Source organism: Rattus norvegicus, chromosome 12 (genome assembly GCF_036323735.1).
Source record: "Rattus norvegicus strain BN/NHsdMcwi chromosome 12, GRCr8, whole genome shotgun sequence".
NCBI classification, from domain to species: Eukaryota; Metazoa; Chordata; class Mammalia; order Rodentia; family Muridae; genus Rattus; species Rattus norvegicus.
Window position 1 is genome coordinate 15,713,722 of NC_086030.1, and position 25,125 is coordinate 15,738,846.

The window sequence follows — 25,125 nt, forward strand, 5'->3', positions numbered from 1 at the left end:
CAAACACTTTAGAAGTCGGATGAAATCGGAATCGACAGGATATTTTCCACTAAGCCTGTTAATTTATTCACTGAGAAGACTATAGATTTACATGTTTTCACGTCTTCCAAGAAAATCAGCTTTGTTGGTGAGAAGGTAGATGTTTATTTTTTGAAAAGGATTTATTTGATATGTATATGTGTGCTTGCATGAATTTACGTGTACCACATTTGAGCAAGTGCCCACGGAGGCCAAAAGAGGGCATCAGATCCTCTGGAACTGGAGTTACAGGCCGTTATGAACTGCCTGATAACGGGTGCTTGGAACTGAACCCAGGTACCATGAAAGCAGCCAGTGCTTTTAATTGTTGGGTCATCTCTCCAGCTCCGGGGTAAGGTAAGATTTGACATTTTTGCTTTTGCTTATAATCCATTGCTTACAACTGATGTTATTCGAGGTTAACCTTGACTTATGATCCTCCTGTCTCCACCTCACCAGGGCTGGAATTACAGGCATGTCAACCACACCTAGTTTATGTAGTGCTGAAGGGTAGAAGCAATTTCAATAAGCTGTCCTCTGACACAAGCCATGACATTCCCCCTCCCTATAGTACAAATAAGTACATGTCAAAAAACAAAACAAAACCAAAAACAAACAACAGATGTAAATGGGCTACCTTCAAGAAAAATATGTGTTCTCGTAAATTTTTTTTTCACACTTCAAAAATACCGTTTAATGCCAGCACTCAGAAAGCACAGGCACTAGGATCTCCGTGAGTTCGAAGCCAGCCAGGTCTACATAGTGAAACCCTATCAAAACAAACAAACAAAAGAAACAACAAACAAACAAAAAAAAAAACCCCACCATTCACTGTTACGTTTCTCTTGAAATTCGTGGTCTTCGCCTTTAGCCATGACAGTCAACCAAGAGTTAATAAAATAAAAAACACCACAGCCCCCAAATTACGAGGGAACTGGTTCTACACGGACGTACCAGAAAAGGACAGCGCACTGCGGTTTTTCTTCTGGGTCAGTCTCGACCTCTTCCGGGCCGACGGCTAGGGAGGCGGAAGTGCGGTGTTCCCTAAGGCTGCGGTCTCCGAGCGGGCGGAGGCGAGCCTCCCGAAGTGGGGGCCCGGCCGGAATGGCGGCAGCGGCGGCCGGGACAGGGACTTGGGCAGCCCAGGAAAAGCAGTTCCCGCCGGCGCTGTTGAGCTTCTTCATCTACAACCCACGTTTCGGGCCGCGAGAGGGAGAGGTAAGCTGAGGGGGCTGCGCGCCGGCGTTAGCCGCACACTGAGGAAGGTCCCCGGACCGGCGGCCCGTGTCGGTGCTCAGAAGCTGCAGGGTGCGTCCGGGAGGTGGCCCCTGTTAGTCTCGCCTGCTCTGACGGAGCCTGCTCCGTGCTGGCTGTTGCGCCGGGTGGGATGTGCAGGCCGGTCCTGTCAGCGAAGGTCCGTCAGGTTAATCCCTCCGCCCAGTTTGAATGTCTTTCCCTTCGCGTCAGTTCTGGGCAATTAAAATTGAACTGTCTTCTCTCTTGGAAATCTTCGATTGCAAAGGTGGAGCCAGATTGGTAGAATGGAGCTCCCAAAAGAGGGAAAACTAAACAAACAAACAAACAAACAAACAAACAAAAAACTTGGAGGAGCTTCAGAAAGTTAATCCCCCCATCCCCCATCAAATTGATGTTTTAAGAGTTTTTGTTTGCTCTGAGTTAAGAGTGGCGACTTCCTCAAAAAATTGTCTAGAGCTCTGTTTTGTTGCAAGCAAACCACAGTCCTATTTAGAGGCTGTCAGTCCAAGTGCTCTTAAACCAACGGGGTGCAATCGTGGGCCTCGTATTCTTCTACGTGCATACATGCATCTTCCTTGCGGGGTTGGTGACACATGGGAAGAGATCAGAGACTGCCATTAGACCCAGCAGTTCTGGGTTTTCTAAAGACATTTTTAGGTTTTGTCCTTAGCCTCTATGATGAGACAGTTGGATGTTAAACTCAATACTTTCAGAGTGAAGATGAAAACCCTGACATTAATGCTGTGTTTCTGTTTTCTTCCTGTGTTAGGAAGAAAATAAAATTTTGTTTTACCATCCAAATGAAGTAGAAAAGAATGAAAAAATTAGAAATGTTGGATTATGTGAAGCAATCGTACAGTTTACAAGGTAATAGTTTACATATTTTTTTTGTTTGTGGAGACTGTTGAATTCTTTCAATTTATACCATATTTAAACCATGTTTTCAAACCTTTTTTTCACTAGGACTTTTAGCCCATCGAAACCTGCAAAATCTTTACACACACAGAAGAATAGACAGTTCTTCAATGAACCAGAAGAAAATTTCTGGATGGTCATGGTATTTACATTCACAGTAATAGTAAGGTTTTGGGGATTTTATCCTTGGGGAACAGTAAAATTGGTTGCAATTTCAAAATCAAAATGGTTATTCAGATTGGGGCTAAATTTTAAGAAACTTTCTGGCCAGACAATGGTGGTGCATACCTTTCATTCCAGCACTTAGGAGGCAGAGGCAAGTGGATTTATGAGTTCAAGGCCAGCCTGGTCTGCAGAGCAGACCAGAGGACAGCCAGAGTTAGTCTGAGAAACCCTGTCCCCCAAAAACAAAAACAAACCAAAAAGAAAGAAAGAAACTTTCTGTCTACAAATGGAACTTAATAGCAGAGTGCTTGCCTGGGCTCTTGAATAGACACCACAAACAAACAAACAAACACATTTTGTGTCTAGAGGTATAACATGTTCAATAATTCTTGTGTGTGTGTGTGTGTGTGTGTGTGTGTGTGTGTGTGTGTGTGTGTGTGTGTGTGGTGGAGGGGGTGGAAGTGACCCTTGTGTGCCTCATGCATGGCAACCTTGAGTGCCATTTCTCAGGAGTCCGTCTGGATTTCTGAGCAAGATCTCTCACAAAGATCTGAGAGAGCCAATGGTGCTTGCCCAGTTGGTAAGTAAGTAAGCTCGGAATCCCTGTCTCCGACTCCCTAGAGCAAGGACTGTGCTAACGTTGCCCATGTTTATTTGCTTTTTTGGCAGGATCTCACTGTATAGCCCTGGCTGGCCTGGAACTCTCTTTGTAGATCCACCTGCCTTTGCCTCCTGAGTGCTAAGGTGTCTTGATTACATCGGTGCTAGAAATCAAATCCAAGCCCTTGTGTCATCTCCCAGTCCTCCTGACTATCTTATTTATTTATTTATTTATTTATTTTGGCAGGGGGAGGTAGAAGGTAACTTGAGAGCGTTCTCTACTCCCACCATGTGGATCCTAGGTATTGAACTCCAGGTCACCAGCCTTGCAGACGAGTGCCTTTACCTGCTGAGCCATCTTTCTTTTTGTTTGCTTTGTTTTTGTGAGATAGGGTTTCTCTGTGTAGCCCTGGCAGTCCTGGAACTCTCCCCGTAGATCAGGTTGGCCTTGAACTCAGAGATCTGCCTGCCGATCGCTGGGATTAAAGGTGTGCATCTGGCTGGCACTTGTTTACATATTTAGTGCTGGAGCTGGAACCCATGCTCATGCTGGGCACACATTGCCACCATTGAGCAACATTCCCAGTCCCAGATTTTTAAAACTAAAAGAAAGTTGGAAACATCCAATCATATCATTATATAATTTCTGTTTATCAAACTTCACAGGTTGTTCGGAATCCTATCATCGAAAAGCAGAGTAAAGATGGCAAGGCGGTAGTGGAGTACCAAGAGGAGGAACTGTTGGTAATGTGTGGCTTCCTAGCTCGTGCTTTTAGAATGTGCCCAGTCACTTACATTTAAACTAAGTAGCCTTTAGGACCCTGTGGGCTTCCTAGGGAAGTTCTATGTTCATTGCTTACTTTCATATAATCCAGTAAACATACTCAAGTGCCTGTGTTGCCAATCCCTTACACTGCTCATCTGTGTGTCAAGCCCTTCTAAAAGAGGCTTATTGGTTTGCAAATTTGAGTATAAATACCTGTGATTTCAGCATACAGCTACCGTAGGACCAAGTTTATAGTAGCCATGTGCTTCTGCCAAGCGTGGTCCTGTTGCTGGGCCCTGGGAGCCGGTAAGATGCGTGCTGTCTTCTTGTTTGTAGGACAAGGTGTATAGCTCAGTGCTCCAGCAGTGCTACAGCATGTACAAGGTAAGCAGCGCTCCCCACTCCTGGCTCCACAGCCTCCGATGGAGGGCCGAGCTCTCTCCATGGTAGCGCGTCTGCTGGTGCAGTCCTCTGCAGGGCTTGATTGGGCGGCCGTGTGGATGAGATTTCATGGGGGTGGCTCCTCTGACATCTGTAGGGGATGTAGCCTCACAGCAAACTCCCGGTTCCTCTGGGCCCTGGATGCTCTCTGCCTCCTCTTGCGCTCCGCTCCTGAGCCTTAGGTACAGGAACCGTGCTGTGGTTCATCAGTTGGGGCTGGGCACCACACGGTCCCTTCTTTTCTGCATTTTGATCAGCCATGGTTTTCCGTAACGTCTCATCTGATGCAAGGAGATGTTTCTTTGCTGAGGGTGAGACCTACACTTGATCTGACTAGGCACGGGTGAAGGACATGCAGGGTCTGGCTGCGCTGTCTGTCCACTCCGTCTGAGGATAAGTTGGGAATATTGCAAACAGTTCTGTTCTGTTCTGCTTTTCTTCCTGAGACAAGGTTTCTCTCCATGGCCCAGGCCAACCTCACACTCACAGTCACCTTGCCTGTACCCTGAGTGCAGAGGTTACAGGTATGTGCTCCTGTGCCTGGCTCTAAAAGTAACTCTGTAACCTTTTGAGGTACTAGGGATTGCGCCCAGGCAAATGCTCTCCATCTGTAGCTACATTCCCATTTTCATGCATGTGGGTACACTGTAGCTGTCTTCAGACACGCCAGAACAAGACATCAGATCCCATTACAGATGGTTGTGGGCCACCATGTGGTTGCTGGGATTTGAACTCAGGACCTCTGGAAGAGCAGCCAGTGCTCTAAACCACTGAGCCATCTCTCCAGCCCCCCATTTTTTTTTTTTTTTGGTTCTTTTTTTCGGAGCTGGGGACCGAACCCAGGGCCTTGCGCTTCCTAGGCAAGCGCTCTACCACTGAGCTAAATCCCCAACCCCCAGCCCCCCGTTTTTAATATTTTTATTTTGTTTCTTAATTTATTTATGGTGCCAGAAAGATGGCTCTGTGGTTAAGAGCCTGTGTTGCTCTCACAGAGGGCCCAAGCTCAGGTGAGGTCTACAGCTGATCTTGCTCAGGTAGCTGAGGTGAGAGAAAGACATTTGAGTTTGAGCCCAGCCCCCTGGGCGACATAAAAGTCCTGTACTCAGGCAGAAAGATGGGCAGAATTATTAAGCGGCCTTATGAAAATACTGGTGTCTATCACTTAGTGTATTGTTTAGTAAGCTATATATAATTTCACACAATTTATTTCTCACAAATACTTCTTTTTTTTTTTTAAATTTATTTTTTAAGATTTTATTTTATTGTATGAGTACACTGTAGCTGCCTTCAGACACACCAGAAGAGGGCATCAGATCTCATTACAGATGGTTGTGAGCCACCATGTGGTTGCTGGGATTTGAACTCAGGACCTCAGGAAGAGCAGTCGGTGCTCTTAACCACTGAGCCATCTCTCCAGCCCCCTATTTCTCACAAATACTTCTTAAAAGTACTGACAGGTGTTAATGAGCCTCGTTAAAAGGTGAACTTGAAGAGCCTGTTACATGGAGTAGCCCAGGACATTGACTTCATTTTCCATAATGTTTTCTACCATTAGCTTTTTAATGGGACGTTTCTGAAAGCCATGGAAGATGGAGGTGTCAAGCTCCTAAAAGAGAGATTAGAGAAATTCTTCCATCGGGTAAGTGTCCTGAATTTTATTTATAACTTTAATAATACCTTGAGAGAAGTATCAGTGAAGCTGGTAATAGTCAGTGGCGACCACTGTCCTGGTTTGGATAAGAACCTTAGTGAACCACAGCACCACAGGGAAACGGGACAGAACGACACAGGTGCAGAAAAACTTGTTTTTATTTATTACTAAAGATGTGTGTGTGTAAAATATATATGGTATCTATGGTATATATCATACATATCCATCACATATGTGTGTGTGTGAAATATATATGGTATCTATGGTATATATCATACATATCCATCACATATGTGTGTGTGTGAAATATATATGGTATCTATGGTATATATCATACATATCCATCACATATATGTGTGTGTGTGTGTGTGTCGCACACACACACACATTGCATTTGTGATTTGCTTGCATGTGTATCCGTATGAGGGTTCCAGATGCCCTGGAACTAGAGTTACAGGCAGTTGTGAGATGCCATATGGGTGCTGGGAACTGAATCTTGGCCAGTGCAGTGCTCTTAAGCACTGAGCCATCCTTCCAGCCCCAATTTACTATTATATTTTTAATTGTAAGTGTATGTCTGTGTGCGAGTGTGTGCACATGAGTGCGGTGCTCATGAAGACCAGAAGAGGGTGTCTGTATGGAATGTGAGCTCCAGTCATCCCATAGGGGTGCTGGGAACAGACTCCAATCCTCTGCAAGATCAGTATGAGCCCATGGCCACCGAACCATCTCCACAGCCTCCAGATTTGTTTGTTTAAAGATATATAACCTTGAATGTAGCAAAGAACCTGAGAATTTCTTTTTCTTTTTCTTTTTTTTTGAACCTGAGAATTTCAATGCAAACACATAGCAGTGAGGAGATCCTCAGGGCTGTGGTCCAGCCTGTTGAAACAGAGCATTCTGCCTCCTTCCAGGGCTCCAAGTCATGTCTCAGTCTTGAGCATCTGTGTGTGTCATAGGGAGGGCTTCTTCAAAGGCTGTCTTGCTATGTGGGTGGGTTAGAGTGCAAACATTTAAACAATTACCAGAGCTGCATGTTTATTATACACACACACACACACACACACACACACACACACTCTCTCTCTCTCTCTCTCTCTCTCTCTCTCTCTCTTTATTTTGAGGTAGGATCTTCCTGTACTGACCTCAGAATCACAGTAACCCTCCCAAAGTGCTGAGATTACAGATAGGAGTTGTCACAACAGTTTGTGTTGTACATTACTAACTCGAGGAGAAGGGTTTTGGCTGTTTTGTGCCTTGGATGAGAATGGCCCCCATAGGCACCTAGTTGAATACTTAGTCACCAGGGAGTGGCACTATTTGGAAGAATTAGGAGGTGTAGCCTTGCTGGAGGAAGTGTATGGAGGGGGTGAGACTTTGGAGTTTCAAAAGTGGTGGCTCAGGCCTTTCATCCCAGCACTCACGAGGCAGAGGCAGGCAGATCTCTCTGATCTGGTCCACAGAGAGAGTCCAGAACAGTCCAGGCTACATGGAGAGAAACCCTGTCTCGGAGAACCAGAAAATAACAAAAGCCCAGGCCAGCCCCGGGGTTCTCTTCCTGCTGCCTGTGGGTTCAGCTAGAGAACTGTTGGCTCCTTCTCCAGCACCGTCTGCCCGCGTGCCTCCATTCTGTCCACCACATGACAGTGCTAAACCTCTGAAACTGTAAGCAAGCCCCAATCTTTTCTGCGTGGCTGTGGCCGTGGTGTCTCTTCACAGCCAGAGACAGCGGCTAACACAGCTGTCACCTGGATTCAGTCACGTGTGTAACATGTCCCAAGAGCTGAAACTCTAACCAGTCTCTTTCATGTACTTTGGGCTTTGTTTCACTTGCTGCAGCATCTGTCAATCAGTTTTTGTTCAAGTAATAATCCCCAGCTTATTTTTCTCCTAAATACCTCTCCTAAAATACCTGTTGTCTTAGTCACTGTTCTGTTGCTGGGAAGAGCACCCTGGCCGAGGCAACTTAGAAAAGACAGCTGATGGGGTCTGGCTCACAGTTTCCTAGGGTGACTCCATGACCTTCGTGACAGGGAGCATGGCAGCAGGTTGGCAGGCACAGTACCAGAGCCATAGCCGAGAGCGTGCGTCTGATCCACAGGCAGCAGGAAGAGGAAGAGTCCAGAAGGAGCCGGGGCTGGGATGGGGTTTTGAAGCCTCAAGCCTCAACCCTCAACCCCAGTGACATGTCTTCCAACAAGGCCGCACTTCCCAATCCCTTACAGAACTGTCCTGTGAACTAGGGACCTAGCATTGACGTACATGAGCCGTGGAGGTCTTTCTCATCAGCCCACCCCTCTCGTCCCTGTTTCTGTACTGTTGACTTGACTTACTGTTATTTGTGTGCATGCAGGCTAGGCTTGATTTTGGGCGTCTTTCTCAGGTTTTTTACGCCTTAAGACAAGGCTCCCCCAAAGGTCATCATTTCAGCAAGCGTAGCTGGCCGGCTTGCTCCAGGGATCCCATGTCTCTGCCTCCCTCAGCTGGGACTGCAGGCAGCCCCCCACCCACCTGGCTTTTTAACCGGGTGCTGGGGACCTGAACTCCAGTCCTCAGGTGTGTGGCACTTTTAGCCTCTGAGCCATCTTGAAACGTTTCTCACTTTAATGGCCGTAAGTCACTCTGGTGCCGTCTTTCTCAGACCCTGTTGTTCTCATTACATCCTGTTGTGCGTCAACTGCTGTCCTGACTACCATCCTTCCGGTGCACCGTGTCCATAGGTGTAGCGAATGGATTCCTAAGGTGCGTCCGCACAGTCCAAGTCGCTCTTGACTTACTGGCTGCGGGCCACAGCAGCCTGATGTGAGCGCAGTAGTGAGTGCTGGTGCTGAGCTGGTGTCTGTTTTCCCCACAGTATTTGCAGACGCTGCATTTGCAATCATGTGACCTCCTGGATATCTTTGGTGGGATCAGCTTCTTCCCGTTGGATAAAATGACTTACTTGAAAATCCAGTCCTTTATTAACCGAATGGAAGAAAGCCTGAGTGTAGTCAAATACACAGCATTCCTGTACAACGACCAACTCATCTGGTAGGTAACACCCTGCGGCTTGGCCTGTAGGAGACGGAGGTCAGAGTATTAATAAACACAGCAGCAAGGGTGTGCTTGTCTGTCACACAGGAAATAACAGCAGGGAAATTCCTTGTAGGCATTGTCAAAATAGGAGGAGGATTACTTAGAATACAGCTGGGGTAATAAACACTTCAAATTAGCAAGCAGAGGAGCTCAAATCTAGAGCCAAGACTGAGATGTCCCAGTGGCTAAAGCCCTTGCTGTACAAGTGTGAGGATCAGAGTTCAAATCCCAAGAGCCCACATACTTGCAGGTGAGTGTGGTGGAGGAAGGCAGAGGCAGGGGATCTCCAGGGCAAGCTGGCTGGCTAATGTAGCCATATTAGTGAGCTCTGGTGTGAGGAGAGAGTCTGCCTCAGTGAATAAGGTACAGGAGCAATGGAGGAGGATTCCTGGTTAGCCAAGTGCACAGGCTCCCACGCATGCCTCCAGAAGTGCACCTCCATACACACAAAACCACACATGCATGCTTACCTACACACCACACATGCACACACATACATGAAAAGCGGCCAGAAAAAGGCGGAAGAAGAGGAGAAAGTGAAGGGAGGAAGAGGGGGAGGAGGGAGCTGTTCTCAAATAACTTAATGTCTCCAGCAAAGACAGTTGGGTGACGGCTGAAAGGCCACTTAGCATTGACGTAGAGACAGCAGAAAGCCACGCACAAGCAGAAAGCAAGTTGGATAGAGCAAGAGTACATGTATGCACAAGTGAACTGCAGAGTACATGTATGCACAAGTGAATTGGCTGAGATTTAAGTTGGGGAAAAAGTTCCTGGATTTTTATTATTGTGTGATGATTCATGTGTGGGCACACATGACACAGCACAGTGAGGTTAGAGGACAACCCGTGCATTCTGTTCTCTCCTCAGGCGTAGGTGGGCCCTGGGGCTCAACCTTGGGTGTGCCACCAGGCTTGTATAGCAAGGGCCTTTATCCACTGAGCTGTCCTGCTGGCCCTAATGAGTGTTTTATTTTGTTCTGGTTTTTATTTTTATTTTTTGAAATAGGGTCACACTATGTAGATAAAGCTGGTGTGTGACTTGTAATCCTCCTACCTTATCCCCTATCCCCAGTGCTTACATGGGTCTCAAAAAGGAAGTTGTGTCTTGAACCTGATTTCGATTTTACTTTCTCTTCCTCTTTATCATCTCAGTTATTTGTGAAAAAGAAAACTGTTGTAACTGTGTTTGATTTAGAAATTCTATCAGCTATCGCCCTGCTGTGGTCAGAGCTGCCAGGCAAGCAGCAAAGCTCTCAAACCCCTCTCCCTCTACATGGGTGACAGTGTCTACCCTAGGCGCCTAGAACACATGCTTTCATTTCACACTTATCTTTTTTTTTTTTCCTTTTCTTTTTTTCCGGAGCTGGGGACCGAACCCAGGGCCTTGCGCTTGCTAGGCAAGCGCTCTACCACTGAGCTAAATCCCCAACCCCTTTCACACTTATCTTTATGTTATCTGTGCAAGGAGGTATTTTGCCTAATTAAGCCAGGCTGGGTGGCCAGAGCCCTGCTGTGCTCCCATCTCCACCCCAGCACTTGGACCATAGATTTTAACACAGGTGCTGAGGATCTAAATTCAGGTCCTCGTTGCTAGTGTGGCAAGCACTTTACCTGAGCCATGTCCCAGCCCTGTCACATTTTAGATGTGGTCAGGACTCATGAGAAAGCAGAGGGTAGTATGAGAGATGACCCAGTGCACTGTCTAATGAAAGCATCTCGAAGAAGGGCAGCAGTTCATTCTAACATGACAGGCAATGGAAGAGGTGTACATGCAAAGTTATCCCAGCACTTTTCGGTTTCCTTGTTTGTCTCTTGTCCCAAAACAACAACGAAAACTCTTCAGGGGTGGATGTCTGCCAATTCCCAGCACTTTTCTGTGTTCCTGACTCATTTCGAGATGAGACTTTTCACGAAGCTTCTTTCTTCTCCTTTTGTCTGCGGTAAAACCTGGAGAACAAATACCCACATACACTTCTGATGCCTGTGGTCAAGTTATGTATCTGTAGCACAGTGATACTTGCTAGAATGTGGTCGGTATTCACGGTGTAGGCCGGATACCAAGATGTCGTTCTAGAATGTAGCTTGTGGTTACTACTGCTCCCTAAGGAACCCTGTATGAATTTCAGCCTGAAAGTCACATCTATTTGACTTAAAAAACTTAAAAAGTGTGCATGTGTATGCGTGTGTGTGTGAGTGTGTGTGTGTGAGAGTGTGAGAGAGTGTGTGTGTGAGAGTGTGTGTGTGAGAGAGTGTGTGTGAGAGTGTGTGTGTGTGTATGAGAGAGAGTGTGTGTGTGTGAGAGAGTGTGTGTGTGTGTGAGAGAGAGTGTGTGTGTGTGAGAGAGAGTGTGTGTGTGTGAGAGAGAGAGTGTGTGTGTGTGAGAGAGAGTGTGTGTGTGTGAGAGAGAGAGTGTGTGTGTGTGTGTGAGAGAGAGTGTGTGTGTGTGTGTGTGAGAGAGAGAGAGTGTGTGTGTGAGTGTGTGTGTGTGTGAGAGAGTGTGTGTGTGTGTGAGAGAGAGTGTGTGTGAGAGAGAGAGTGTGTGTGTGTGTGTGAGAGAGAGAGTGTGTGTGTGTGTGTGTGTGTGTGTGAGAGAGAGAGAGAGAGAGAGAGAGAGAGAGAGTGTGTGTGGTGTGCGTGTGTACACACATCTCCATCCTTCATTGGTTCCAGAGATCAAGCCCAGGTCACCAGTCTTGCAAAGCAAGTGCCTTTACTTGCTGAGCCTTCTGGCTGGCCCTGTTGGGGCTTTGTTTCGAGTATTATTTAAAATGCAGGCCTGTGGAGCAGCAGCCACTAGCAAGTCCGCAATGCAGTGCCAGCCCTTGGTCTGATGCGTTTCCTTCCTGAGCATCCCAGTTGGAGGATCCATGTCCTGTTTTTGTTTGTTTAAGTTCTGTGTAGCAAAGGATGGCCTTGAACTTCTGATGCTTCTGCCTTTCCTAGGCGGTGCTCAGCTGTACACCAGCACGCCCATCTTGTTTGTCTTTATTGCAGTGCTGGGGCTGGGTCCCCGGCTTCATGCTGGGCAAGCACTCTCCTATCCCACCGTATCCCTAGCTCAGCGTCTTCAGAAAACACAGAGACAAAGGCAGGCCTCACTGTAGAGCGGAGAGACTAATTCCAGACTTTAACCCAGTGCTTTCCTGACGTTTCAGGAGTGGACTAGAACAAGATGACATGAGAATTTTGTACAAATACCTCACCACCTCACTGTTCCCCAGACACATCGAACCTGAGGTATGATTGCATTCTACAGACACACACTAGATGGGAGAGGGGCAGGTGGGTGTGGTCCGCTGGGCACAGGACACTTCCGAGCTGCTTCGTGTTGGTATATGGTACTCAGTGATACTTAGCTGTGTCACACATGAAGATGTGTGTCAGCCTTCCTGCGATTGTTGTGTTGAGATTCAGTAGGAGGAGCAATTCATCAGATACAGAGAAAACTGGGTCTTAGGTAGGGACAGAGGATCTGAAAACGCCAGGGATCTGCGAGGGCCCTGCCTAAGCCTGCAGTCTTCCTCTAGAAGTATGAGATGTTGTGAGAAGGCAGCTTACTGCCTGCTTGCTTTGCCACCCTTGGACTTACTTCCCCAACTTTCCCCAGAGAACATTAAACACCAGCATTCTCCCCAAAGTATCCTTTGGTAGCTTAATTAGGCTAAAAGTGAAAAGTTTTCACAGCCCATAAAAATCATTATTTTCCCCTGCTCTGTTCATTTGCAAGTTCCCCTTTTACCCTCATCCCACCCTCCTTCTCTCTCTAGCACTCCAGGCCTTGACTTGAAACAATGGAACAACCTCGCTGATAAGCTCAGAGGTACTTGCTTGCATACACAAGGCCCTGGGTTCCATCCTCAGCACCTCAAAAAAACAAACACTGAAAGAGAGGTTTAAGAGGCTTCCCTCCAGAACTTTCCAGGCATGTCGGACACTGAATATTGTCCAGCTGCTATTCCCGTGTCCCACATATCTGCAGTTCCTGAATACTTAGTAGTTGGTTACACTGTCTGAGGCGAGGTTGCTCAGGCTGACAAGACATCAGCACTCTGCCAAGACGTGTTAGCTTCTCATTGCTGACAGGGTAGCTGAGGAAAACAGCTCAGAGGGGAAAGCCTGGTTTGTCACACTCTCAGAGGTTTCAGGCAGAGGTTGGCTGCTTGCATGTGGCAGAGGCTACCTACCTCAGAGTGGAGAAGCAGGGAGAGAGCAGCCAAGGATAGATCCATCCTTCAAGGGTGTGTCCAGTGACCTACCACCTTCAACAGGAAGCCGCCTCAACTAGTCATTCACGTTCAGTTATAGCTGTGCAGTCAGCAGTGGGTGAGCTTGGCATCCGCAAGGTCCAGTCATGTCAGCAGCACTGGCAGCTAGATCAGGTCCTTAGCACACAGGCATTGAGGAACATTCTAGATTCAGACTGTACGCTTGTCCAACAAGGATGTGGCAGAGCCAGAAATACTCTGCCTGGGATCACGCCCTTCTAGTAAGCGCACCCTTTAGGGAGCTACTTCTGATTCTGTCAGCCTCTGACAGCTCGGTGCCACAAAAGAACATTCTGTCCGTTACTTGATTACATGGCTGAAGAACAACGTGTGTAAATCGGAAGGCTACAGCACAGCATGGCCGTCTGAGTTTGTACACATGAGATCTGTCACCGATTAGTTGTGGGCTGTGTGTTTTCACCTCTGGGTGGACTGTGCTTCGAGGGTATTTTGAAGTTACATGCTAAAACCAGAAGAACACCAAATGCTTTTCACAGTTTATTTAGTTTTATATGTGTGGGAATTTTGCCTGCATGTATATATGTGTTATCCTGTATGTACAGTGCCCAAAGAGGCCAGAGGAGGAAGGACACTCGGGGCCTCTGGGACTAGACGTAGAGACTGTTGTGAGCTCTCTGTGATGGCCTCCGGAAGAGCCGTCCGTGCTCCTAGCTGCTGAACTGCCCCCCCGAAACACTGCACTTTCACCAAAGCATGCCAAGCCCAAATCTTCACGGAGACTTGGTGTCATGGCTAAAGATACACATGCTGACCCCAGACAGGCCTGGGGTTGACATCCGCCATCACTGTCCAGGAGCTGTTTCTGTGATGCTGAGCCCCCACATGTGGGGATGGAGAAGAGAGTCTCCATGGGGCCATGGGAAAAGACTTGAAGAACCTTATGCCATATGGAAATCCAGTTACTCTTGGAGAAGAACTGAAGTAGTCCGCAGGATTAGGCTTAGATGGAGTTATATTATGACAGTCCTGATTAAATTAGTTCTTTATATATTCTTGTAGTATGTTTATTATATTTTCCTTGAAAATTTCATACACGTCATGTGCATACAATATGTGTATATATTAGCCACACCCACCACCACGCTTCTCTGTCCACTTCCCCAAGCCTCCTCAGGCTTCCCTCCTGGCTTCCTGTCTGTTTTCCACTGTTGTCCTGTTGCCCATACCTCTCTCCCTCCCATCTCCCAGCTCTTCATTCTTTTCCTCTCTTCCGCCGTGCCCCTGGAGTCTTAGGTGGGTGTGGGGAGCAGGGTGATGGCTGACCAGTTCTGACACTGAGCGCTTACTCAGCCACTGCCCAATGCTCTGGCCAAGGTTGAAAGCAGACGTGGGCAAGTGCTTGCGTTTTATAAATGTGTTTCCTTTCACTGATATTTTTCTGGGTGGTGAGGAACATGGAAAATGAGTGTAGCAAAATGGTTTGAGACCAGCCAGCCGGTGGGGACGCTGTTAGTCAGACTGAAAGTAAAAAGTGAAGTAATTGCTCTCAACATTGATTGTTTGCAGTTGGCGGGAAGGGATTCCCCAGTAAGGGCGGAAATGCCGGGAAATCTTCAACACTACGGAAGGTAGGACTTCTGCTGTTTGGTTTGCAGTTTTGGCTTTCATATCTGTCCTGGTAATGTCCCAAGCTCTGGGTTGCCCTGTGAGCAGTATTCGCGACAGGAAGTTCTGTTGTCTCCAGTGACGTTGCACTGTTTCTTTACGGAATTCTGATTTGCTGGTTACCCAGTGGCATCTGGCATCAACAGAACATTGGCGTCCATTGACTAGCGTGTTTTCTTTGTTATGTTTACAGTTTACCTCATTGATTGATCATCTCTGTGTTTACTTTGAAGATTTCTTACTGGACCCTTGAACCTTAATGATCCAGAAGCAAAATGCAGATTCCCCAAAATTTTTGTAAATACAGATGACACTTATGAAGAGCTCCATTTAATTGTTTATAAGGTAACAATTGTTTCCCTCCAGTGTTGCAGATGTGCTAAACCTCCCTTGCATGTGTAGACCAGCACCAGTGCGAACCTCCTAAGTGTTTCTTGGGAAAGGTGTTGCAAGTTCTGATTCCTGTAAAACTAGGAAGGATGTTCTCCTGCAGTACGAAGTTGGCTTTTACCCCTCGTAGGCAATTTTGCTGTTAGTGAAAGAACTGCTGGCTAAGGTGGGATGTTCGAGTGTCCAGGGTCCCAAGTGTCCACACACCCAAGATGTGAGGGCTGCCTCAGGGCACTGACGCACAGCCGCCACACTTCAGAGCCTGCTTCTGCTCTGACCCTAGCGTTTAGACGGACTAAAGTAAGGCCGCACTTGGTCTCTCAGGGCTTCTTGTAAGAATAGGTGTGTATGTGTGGGCTGAGTTTTCTTTTCATTTTGGATGAGGCTTCACTGTTTGCCTAGTCTGGTCTTTTTTTTTTTAAATTTTTTAAATTTTTTATTCATTTTTTAAAAAGATTTATTCATTTATTATATATATAAGTACACTGTAGCTGTCTTCATGTACACCAGAAGAGGGCATCAGATCTCTTTACAGATGGTTGTGAGCCACATGTAGTTGCTGGGAATTGAACTCAGGACCTCTGGAAGAGTAGTCGGGTGCTCTTAACCGCTGAGCCATCTCTCCAGCCCTTTTTTAAATATATATTTATTTATTATATATAAGTACACTCTCGCTGTCTTCAGACACACCAGAAAAGGGCATCAGATCTCATGATAGATGGGTGTGAGCCACCATGTGGTTGCTGGGAATTGAACTCAGGACCTCTGGAAGAGCAGTCAGTGCTCTTAACCACTGAGCCATCTCTCCAGCCCACCTAGTCTGGTCTTTAACTCCTGGGAGCAAGCAGTCTTACTTCTGCCTTCTAGTAGCTGGCACTGCAAGCATATGCCACTGTGCCTGGGTAGTGCTTCTCTCCTCTCTCTCCCTCTCTCTCTGTCTCTCTCTCTGTGTCTCTCTGTCTCTGTCTCTCTCTCTTCTCTCTCTTTCCTCTCCCTCTCTCCTTCTCTCCCCTCCCCCTTCCCCCTCCCCTTTGCCATTTCTCTTTAGGCAGATGTGGTACAAGAAAGAGAAGTGGTCACAGGCCTGTCTTCTCTCATATGTGAGACTACAAATATGTTTCAATTCAAAGGCTTAGAAGCCATGTCTTAGGAGACAGCAGGATGTCACTGTCTGGGGAAATCCTTTCACTGTCTGGAAAGTGGAATGATTAAATCAATGCCTGAGAGAAAGGTAGGGGTAGAGAAGGCTCCAACCTAGGCTTTGAGGAGACAGGGCTGAGGCGGTGACCACCTGTGTCACCTTCAGAGCACACAGAAACCCCCAGCTCAGCAGGGCCAGCTAAGCCAAGTGTGGGAGGTGACCGTAGAAAGAGAGGAGTCAAGGGGTGTTGTCTCCCTCTTCCTGTCCTTGCACACAGACAAGTCTGCAGCTGAGAAAGTGACAGAGCCAGAGAGACCAAGATGTGAGCCTGTGCCTGAGAAGCAGGTGGCTCTTCCTTGAGTTCCGTCTGCCTGGCGTGACTGTCCCTCTCATCCTGTATGTCGTAAAATCTGCCATCCCTCAGCAGCTCAAGGTTCTCTTCTGCTTCAGTGTGACAGAAACAAACAAACCAAAACATCAAAACCCCACAGGCTCCAAAAGGGGGAAACTGATTCTGGGACCGATGAGTATTTAAAACAATCCATGCCCACGGAGCCGGAGAGGCGGCTCAGCAGTTACGGGCTCTGACGAGGACCTCAGTATGACTCCCAGCACCCACGTAGGGCACTCACTGCTGACTGTAACTCCAGCTCCAGGGGTCTGAGCTCTGTAGGCCCCAGGTACATATGTAGTGTGTAGACACACATGGAGGCACAATCATATAAAAGCAGTGTGCATTGAATGATTAGAGAAGTTGTGTGCAGTAAGGTGAAGCAGGGTGGTATGAAAGGGTCCATGTAGGCCAAGTAATGGCCCGTGTCTATGACCAGAGCACACAGGAGGCCGATACAGGGAGGTCATAAGTTTGAGTCAGCCTAGCATTACACACTACAGTAACCTCAGTTTAATTAAAACTATAATTTAGTTTTGTTTTTGCTTTTATTGTGGGTAGTTGTAGTGGTGCATGCCTTTGATTCCAGCACCAGGGAGGTGAATCTAGGCCACCCTGGTCTACATACTGAGTTCCAAGCTCTGGAGACCCTGTCTCAAAACCATGGTGATACGATGAACACTATTATGTTAACACCATCCTCTCAAGAGCCCTGTCCTGTATACAATAACTTTCCATTCCTTACCTTGAAAATGCAGTGTGTGCTCAAAGTCCTTGTGTTGTAGTTGGGGTTCCTGTTGCTGTCTTAAAACACCGTGACCAAAAGCAAATTGTGGAGGGAAGAGTTCATTTCAGTTGACAGTTTTTATATCATACAGTCCATCATCAGGGAAATCAGGGCAGAGCTGACACGGAGGGCTTCGGAGGGCTATGGAGGGTGCTGCCGATGGCTTGTCCTGAAGATTTGCTTAGCCTGCTTTCTCATAGAACCCGGGACCACCAGCATCGTATTGGTGGTGCAACAGTGGCCTCTAGTTGCAGAAGTGCAGGAGCCCTGGACTATTTTCACTTGAGACACCAACTGCTTTCTTGAGGTGTATCTAAGATCACCTTTAAGGCCAGTAAGTAGTTCAGAAGAGAAGCAGAACTCAGAAAGCAGTTATGCTCATAGGTATAGCTTGCCACGGTGAATGACCGAATGGAAGTCAGTCTGGGGCTGGAGAGTGATTAAGAGGGCTGTGGACTACAGTGAGGGCCTGAATTTAGACCAAGCCAGGCGTGGTTTCCTGTGCATCTTTATCTCCAGCTCTCGGGGTGTGACGGGAGTCCCAGGAAAGAGGGCTGCTGGGGCTGCTAGCCTCCAGTTTGGTTGAAAAACTACAACAAAACCCTGTTAGCTCCAGGTTTAAGAAAAGACTCTGCCTCAGAGGAGTAAGGAAGATCAGTGCCGTCCTCTGTCTCCATGCGTGTGCACACACACCTGCACATGTGTACAGCACAGGGTCAAGAAGAGGTGTGTGCGACAGGGTCTGGAAGTCAGCAGACTGGCCCTCTTTGGACAGCACCGCTGATCTCTGCAGTGATGAGGGAAGGGCAGCGATGTCCTCTAGGGAAGTTGTCTGGCCACCACGGCCAGGTTTTTATCAGGGATTGGCTATGGCACTCAGCTGGCCTCCTCATGGTTGCCCTTCCTCCCCAGCCCTGCCTGTGTCAAGCTGATACTGATGGATCGTGAAGGGATAGCCCTTGTGGTTTGTTGTGGTTATGATTCCTTTGGGTAGGTGTGAGGGTGAGGCCATCGTGATTTGGGAAATGTTCTCCTAGTTTTGGAGGACTTGGAGAATTGATGTTAAACTTTAAATGTTTGGTGGAATTCCCAGTAGGACTCTGTACATGGGTGTTTCTGTGTGAGTTTTTTTTTTTAAAGTTTTATTTCTTTTGCAACAGGGTCTCGCTATGGAGCTCTAGGTGTCCTGGAACTGCCTCTGTAGGTCAGGCTGACCTCAGACACACAGACATCCACCTGCCTCTAGAGGCCTCCCAAGTGTTGGGATTGGTGTGAGTCACTCCCCCTGACTGAGGTTTTGAATTATGAGTTTCTTGTTGGTGGTCTATCTTGTTTTTCTTTTTTTTTTTTTTTTTTTCTTTTTTCTTTTTTTCAGAGCTGGAGACCGAACCCAGGGCCTTCCGCTTGCTAGGCAAGCGCTCTACCACTGAGCTAAATCCCCAACCCCTATCTTGTTTTTCTTTTTCTTCTTGAGGCCATTTCAGTAGTTTTTGTTTTCTCGGGAAATTGTGAACCCCATGAAGTTTAACTAGTTTGTTGGCACACAGCTCTTCACAGTACTGAAGTGTTGGTTTTACTCCTTTTGCTGTGGAGTTGATATCTCCCTTTGATGGTTGATTCTGGCAATGTGTCTTCTGTCTTTTTTATTTTCTTTTTAATTCAAGCATGTGAAGAGGTTTTTCAGTCTTGTGTTCGTTTTTCCCAGCAGCCCGTTGGCTTCCTGTGCTGTCTGCCTTGCTGCTGAGTCCTTCCAGCTTTCACTGTTCTTCCGCTTCCTGCTGTTTGCTTCAGGCTCCGTTTGCCCTTTTGTCCAGGGCCTTCAGATGTGAGCCTAGGTCCTCAGTCTTAGTTCTTTCTTCCTACTAGTCGTTTGCAGTTATAAAGCCCATCAGCGTTCACACAAACGCTTTGTAACACAGTGTCTGCGTGGTCGGTGCCTGCGAGCGCAGCTGCCTTTAGAGGCCAGAGGTGCCAGATTCCCCTGGAGCCGAGTGTTGTGCTAGGACTAAGCTTGAGTCCTCCGCAAGGGCAGTGCGTGCTCTTAACTACTGAGCCATCCCTTCAGACCCTGTTTGCTTTCCTTTTTTAGACATGATCTCATGTAGCTCACACTGCCCGTGAATTCCTCCTGCTCCTGCCTCTATCTGGTATTTCAGGTGGGCAGCAGCATGCTTGGCAATCTTAGCTTTATCTGTGGTCTTGGCTGCTGTTTCGGCTAGCGTCATACCTGGAGTTATTTGCTGGAACGAAAGGTGGCAAGGCTGTAGTGGTGTGCTCTCTTCTTACGGTTTTTACTGGAACGTGTCAAGTGTACACAGAGGGACTAGAACAGCGAAGTCCCAGGCATCCAGCGAAGGAGAATCAGATGCCAGTATTCGTTTGTTTAAGTTTTCTACAGGGTTTCTCTGCATAGTCCTGACCGCCCTGGAACTCACTGTGTAGACCAGTCTAGGCTCAAACTCAGAGATCCGCCTGCCTCTGCCTCGCAAGTGCTAAGATTAAAGGCCTGCACCACCACCTTCCAGTTGAAGATGCCAGTTTGTCATCTGTTCCTTTATTGTTGTTTTATTTTGAGAGCATTTTCAGCTATGCCACGTCATTTGTAAATACTCTGTGTCCCTGCCTGATGAGGCCATGCATTGTAGCCCAAGCCCTGAGACACTGTGGGAGCAAACACACAGCCCCTCCTTCGTTATCAGCTACTGCTGTCTGCCTCCACACCGCTCTGCTTGACACACCGTGTCTTCTTACAGTCGGTCTGTCCAGATGTAGACAGACTCACCACGTTTGCTTACAGCGCTCACTCCTCTGAAGCACTCGTAATCTCTGGTTTGTCTCCCCGCAGGCCATGAGCGCAGCTGTCTGCTTCATGATCGACGGTAGGTGCCTGAGTGGGTCTGCTTCAGCCCGACTGGGTCTGCAGCTTGCTGGGTCCTGTCACAGCCACAGAGAGGCTGTTTGAATCACTGCTCCCCATTTGGAACCTCTGCTACCTTCACTGACCCCTGTTAGCATTTAAAATTCTTCCCACTGATCAGCAGTAGGACTGCTGTCTCCCTGAGCTCACTGACTGGTGGGTGGGAGTGGTGCCTGCCCTCTAAGGACTCAGGGTTAAGTGAGGTGAACCTAACAGCCCACGACTCCGAGTGCTGTGCTGTGCTGTGCTGTGCTGTGCTGTGCTGTGCTGTGCTGTGCTGTGCTGTGCTGTGCTGTGCTGTGCTGTGCTGTGCTGTGTGTTAAATAAATACTTGACCTTCTTAGGTATTTCTGGGGCAGCCAGTTTGCCACTACTTAAGATATATGGGTTGGGGATTTAGCTCAGTGGTAGAGCGCTTGCCTAGCAAGCAGAAGGCCCTGGGTTCGGTCCCCAGCTCCGAAAAAAAGAAAAAAGAAAAAAAGAAAAAAGATATATAAAGCCTCCCCTCACAGTGAAAAGGCTTCATGTTAGCTATAACCAGCTCTCGCTTTATTTTTCTGTTCAGTTTGGAAGGGGCAGGGGCTTCTGAATGTTTGTTTTGTCCTATGATTGTCTTGACCTCACCTAGTTGGTCAGTAAGGTTTTCATTGGAATTGTGTCAGGTACTGAGCAGTGACAGGAGCAGGCAGGAAGGATGGTGCTCAGCGCTGTGTCTTTAACCCCTGCAGCCTCCACGCAGCTCACGCTGGATTTCTGCCGAAGATTGGACAGCATTGTCGGGCCGCAGCTCACAGTGCTGGCATCTGACATCTGTGAGCAGTTTAATATCAACAAGAGAATCTCTGGGTTTGTACTCTGCTTCACGTTTACTCTCGTAGACCAGCTGCTTGTGGTCAGGTTGAGGTGCCTTGTACTAAAGCGTGTGGACAGCGTTAACCACTGTGGCATTTCCTCAAAATCTAGAGAGCTCGGTCTCCTCTGCATGTGTCCTAGGAAAGGGAAAGGTAGGTCCCGTTTGGATGTCCATTTTACTTCACAGAAGAGGCTGGTGCAGCTTGACGTGGCCTTCATTGGGGATAGTGCGAAGTCTTACACAGTGAGCTGCAGTTGCATGGCCAGGCACTGTACACAAAGCACACATCATTCCCAGCACTGGACATAGTGTTTGTCTCCTAAACCAGGGTCAGCAGAGTGTTTCTTGCAACACAGCAGGTAGTAAATAAGTTGGACTTCTTGGACAATGTACTTTTATTTAAAAACAATCACATAGTAGGGGAAATATCTTTGGTTGGGAAGTAGACTTCGTCTCTCTGGAAAGTTCTATCTTGTTAGATATCACACGTTGTTATTATTGGATGAAGCATTGGTTACAGCTTTCTGAGATCCTTGATTTGGTGCCGTTGAAGCTGCAAGGCCTTTATCTGGTTGTGTAATTCATGAGTTTCTTGTGCGTGTGTCCAGGTCAGAGAACGGTGTGCAGGAGTCGCTTCTCTCCATCCTGTGGGCCTTGGGTTCTGACTCGGGTCCCTTCTGAGTCACCGTGCCACTCCTGCCATAGTCTTAGTTTGTGAATTCTCTGTTTGTGAGGATCTCCGGGGTTTTGGTCCAGGTCCCGTGGATTGAAGGCTGCCCTTCTACACTTTGCCACTGTGGCCGTGCAGATTGTCACCATCTCAATGTCATGTCTGCACAGGTCTGAAAAAGAGCCCCAGTTTAAGTTCATCTACTTCAACCACATGAATTTAGCAGAGAAAAGTACAATTCACATGAGGAAGACGCCCAGCGTGTCACTCACGTCCGTCCACCCGGATCTAATGAAGATTCTAGGGGACATCAACAGTGACTTTACCAGGTGCTTCCAGCAGCTTCTCACGGGAGACTGTCTTTCCGAGAAGAGACTTAGGGAATTGTGCTTACTGATCTTTGTCTTATTTGTTTGTTTACACGGGGTTCACTGTACAGCCCCGGTGGTACTTAAACTCAAGATCCCTCTGCCTCAGCCTCTCCATGGCTGGGATTGTAGACATATCCCAGCATGCCTAGCTAAATAATTTTCTTTAAACCAAGGGACCCAGAGCCCTTGGGAAGGAGCTGAGCCTGGGCTGCCGGTGGGTGCTGTCTCCACATCACGATGTTGCCTTTCGCACGTGACTCCTGGACTGTTCATAACTCTAACTTAGCGCTGTTTCTGGCTTCGAATTCTTTTCCTCCCCCTAGTCTAGCGTGTACATAAGATGACCGCACTCTGAAACTTCCTTACAGAGCAGATGAAGATGAAGAGATCATTGTGAAAGCCATGAGCGACTACTGGGTTGTGGGGAAGAAGTCTGACCAGCGGGAGCTCTACGTGATTCTCAATCAGAAGAACGCGAACCTGATCGAGGTCAATGGTGAGTGGGACCTGGTATCTCAGGAGAATTAATGCCACTGACATTTCAAGTTACCTTTCCTCTGTGTTCAGAAACATTATAGCACCTGCACATCGTGGTGCAGACCTGTAATTCCAGCCGAGGCAGGAGGATCAGGAGATCATCCGCAGCTACACAGGGAGCTTGAACGCAGCCTGGACTGCATGAGACCCGACCTCACAACAAGTAGATAAGACAGTGAAGCAGCCTAGTGGGTACAGGCGCGCGCCGCCAAGCTTGGTGACATGAGTGTGATCCCTCGAGACGCACACGCACACGCACACGCAAACACACACACACACACACACACACACACACACACACACGGAAATAGAAAGTTCTTAAAAAAAGGAAGTAAACCGGTGAGCTGGAGCCATGGCTCTGAGGTTAAGACTGAGGTTGGAACTAACCATCACCCACAGAATGGCTTACAAGCATCCATAGCTCCATTTTCAGGGGATCTAAGACCCTCTTCTGCCCTCTGAGGCATCAGGCACACATGTGGTGATAGACACTGACAAAACACAGTCACATAAATAAAAATAAACATCAGAAAGCAGATCAGCAGGGCCTGCAGAGATGGCTGCCGAGGGTTAGAGCATCCGAGGCGCTTACAGAGGAAGAGTTTGGTTTGTAGCACCACATGGGGCAGTTCACAGCTCTCCCTGAGAGCAAAAACAAACAAAGCTCCTGGCCTTTGATCCCAGCTGCTCCAGAGGCTCACACAGGAGGATCAGAACCTCAGAGTCTGCCTGGACAATTAATGGACTCTATACCTTGAATACGTTCAGGAAATGAGATGGGTGAGAGGGATCAGGGGAGGGTGGAACCCACTGCTCCCGCCGCCTAGCATGAGAGAGCATCCGACTCCGTCTCCCCTGCAAACAAAAGCCAGAACATGGCTGCTGAGATCCAAGCAGACGCTCCCATTCTATGAGTTTCAGATTTAAAGAAAAGTTTATTTCATGCACATGGGTGTTTTACCAGCAGATATGTCTGTAGTCCACCCACTGTGTGTCTGGTCCCTGAGGAAGCCAGAAGAAGGGACTGCAGGTATGGACAGCTGTAGGCTGTCCTGTGGGTGCTGAGAACCAGATCAGCTCTTCCGCAAGAACAGCAAGTACCCCTAACCACTGAGCTGCCTCTCCAGTCCCCATTAAATGCTTCTGTATTTCCAGTGAGGTGGGAAACGTGGAGGTCTCAGGAGTTTGTGAGGTGTTCCCCGACTGCCTTCTCTGTTGTTTATTTTGTTATTATTGCTTACTCTTCTTAAGATAAAGTCAACATTGACGCAGGCATTTACTTATTTCCTGACTTCATCCCCAAAGAGCTGACGGCACTGGCCGTAGGTCCGCCTCCAGGTAAGAAGCCACGCTCCCTCACACACTGTTTTCTGTTCTCTGCAGAAGAGGTGAAGAAACTCTGCGCCACGCAGTTCAACAACATCTTCTTCTTGGATTGACTCTAACGGCTCACAACACATCTTTAAAAACCTCAGCAAACCTTTGTTTACCATTACAACTTACTGGTCATGATAGTGACTGGGTCAGTGACACTCGTAAAGCAATACCCGCTTTGAGAAATCGATTTCTACTTGGTCTGATGATTCCCCGAGGTTTTTAGATGTTAGATATCTATGTGGAATTAATTATAGTCAGCTGGCTGTCATCCCATCCCGCTGACATCACGTGGATATTTTACTGGGAAAGGAGAGTAATAAATTGTTAAAGTTTTTAAAAATTCTGGTTTCCTATTGAGTCTTGTGTTGCAGATTGCCTGACTGCACTGGCCGGTAGGGCTCATGACTCCTGGGTGGGGGCTGGGGACAGGCTCAGCAGTTAAGAGCCTGAGCCTCTCTAGCAGAGGACCTAGGTCCAGTTCTCAGCACCTTCAGTATGGGCGACTCACAGTCTCCTCTAACTCAGGCTAAGTTCCCAGACAGTGGGTCTCAAACTTCCCGATGCTGTGATCCTTCAATCCAGTCCTCACTTTGGTGACCTCCAACATAAAACTATTTTCATTGCTACTACAAAATTGTAATTTTGCTACTGTTATACGAATTGTAATGTAAATGTCTGATATGTGACCTCTGAGAAGGGGTGTGTCCACTCCTAAAGGGATCGTGACCCACAGGTTGAGAACCACTGCTCTAGGGCATCTGATGCCTCTTTTTTTTTTTTTTTTTTTTTTTTTTTTTCCGGAGCTGGGGACCGAACCCAGGGCCTTGCGCATGCTAGGCAAGCGCTCTACCACTGAGCTAAATCCCCAACCCCCCTGATGCCTCTTTTGATCTCCTTGGCTACCTGTACTCAG

The 25,125-nt window shown here is 47.6% G+C and overlaps 1 protein-coding gene across 3 annotated transcripts; it reads left to right on the forward strand.

The window, feature by feature from the left end:
- Positions 1-1,046: 1,046 nt before the first annotated feature.
- Ccz1 (CCZ1 homolog, vacuolar protein trafficking and biogenesis associated) lies at positions 1,047-24,552 on the forward strand. 3 transcript variants are annotated; one of them, NM_001394280.1, is made up of 15 exons: positions 1,047-1,236; positions 2,045-2,142; positions 2,239-2,332; positions 3,622-3,699; positions 4,058-4,105; positions 5,718-5,801; positions 8,668-8,843; positions 12,043-12,124; positions 14,680-14,741; positions 15,012-15,123; positions 20,333-20,366; positions 21,133-21,250; positions 22,098-22,256; positions 22,667-22,794; positions 24,219-24,552. In NM_001394280.1, exons 1-15 carry the CDS (start codon positions 1,123-1,125, stop codon positions 24,272-24,274), a joined length of 1,443 nt encoding a protein of 480 aa, NP_001381209.1. In that variant the 5' UTR covers positions 1,047-1,122; the 3' UTR covers positions 24,275-24,552. The 3 variants fall into 3 exon arrangements, 2 of the variants coding, with proteins under 2 accessions (NP_001381209.1, NP_001381210.1); NR_172093.1 differs by having other exon boundaries at positions 14,972-15,123; positions 21,133-22,256; NM_001394281.1 differs by lacking the exon at positions 22,098-22,256.
- Positions 24,553-25,125: the final 573 nt, after the last annotated feature.

Bases quoted from the DNA above. Each gene is read 5' to 3' on its own strand.
- Ccz1 (NM_001394280.1), top strand. From the start codon at position 1,123: ATGGCGGCAGCGGCGGCCGGGACAGGGACTTGGGCAGCCCAGGAAAAG. The intron at 8,844-12,042 runs GTAGGTAACACC...CTGACGTTTCAG, and splicing joins TACAACGACCAACTCATCTG to GAGTGGACTAGAACAAGATG. The intron at 20,367-21,132 runs GTAGGTGCCTGA...TAACCCCTGCAG, and splicing joins TGTCTGCTTCATGATCGACG to CCTCCACGCAGCTCACGCTG.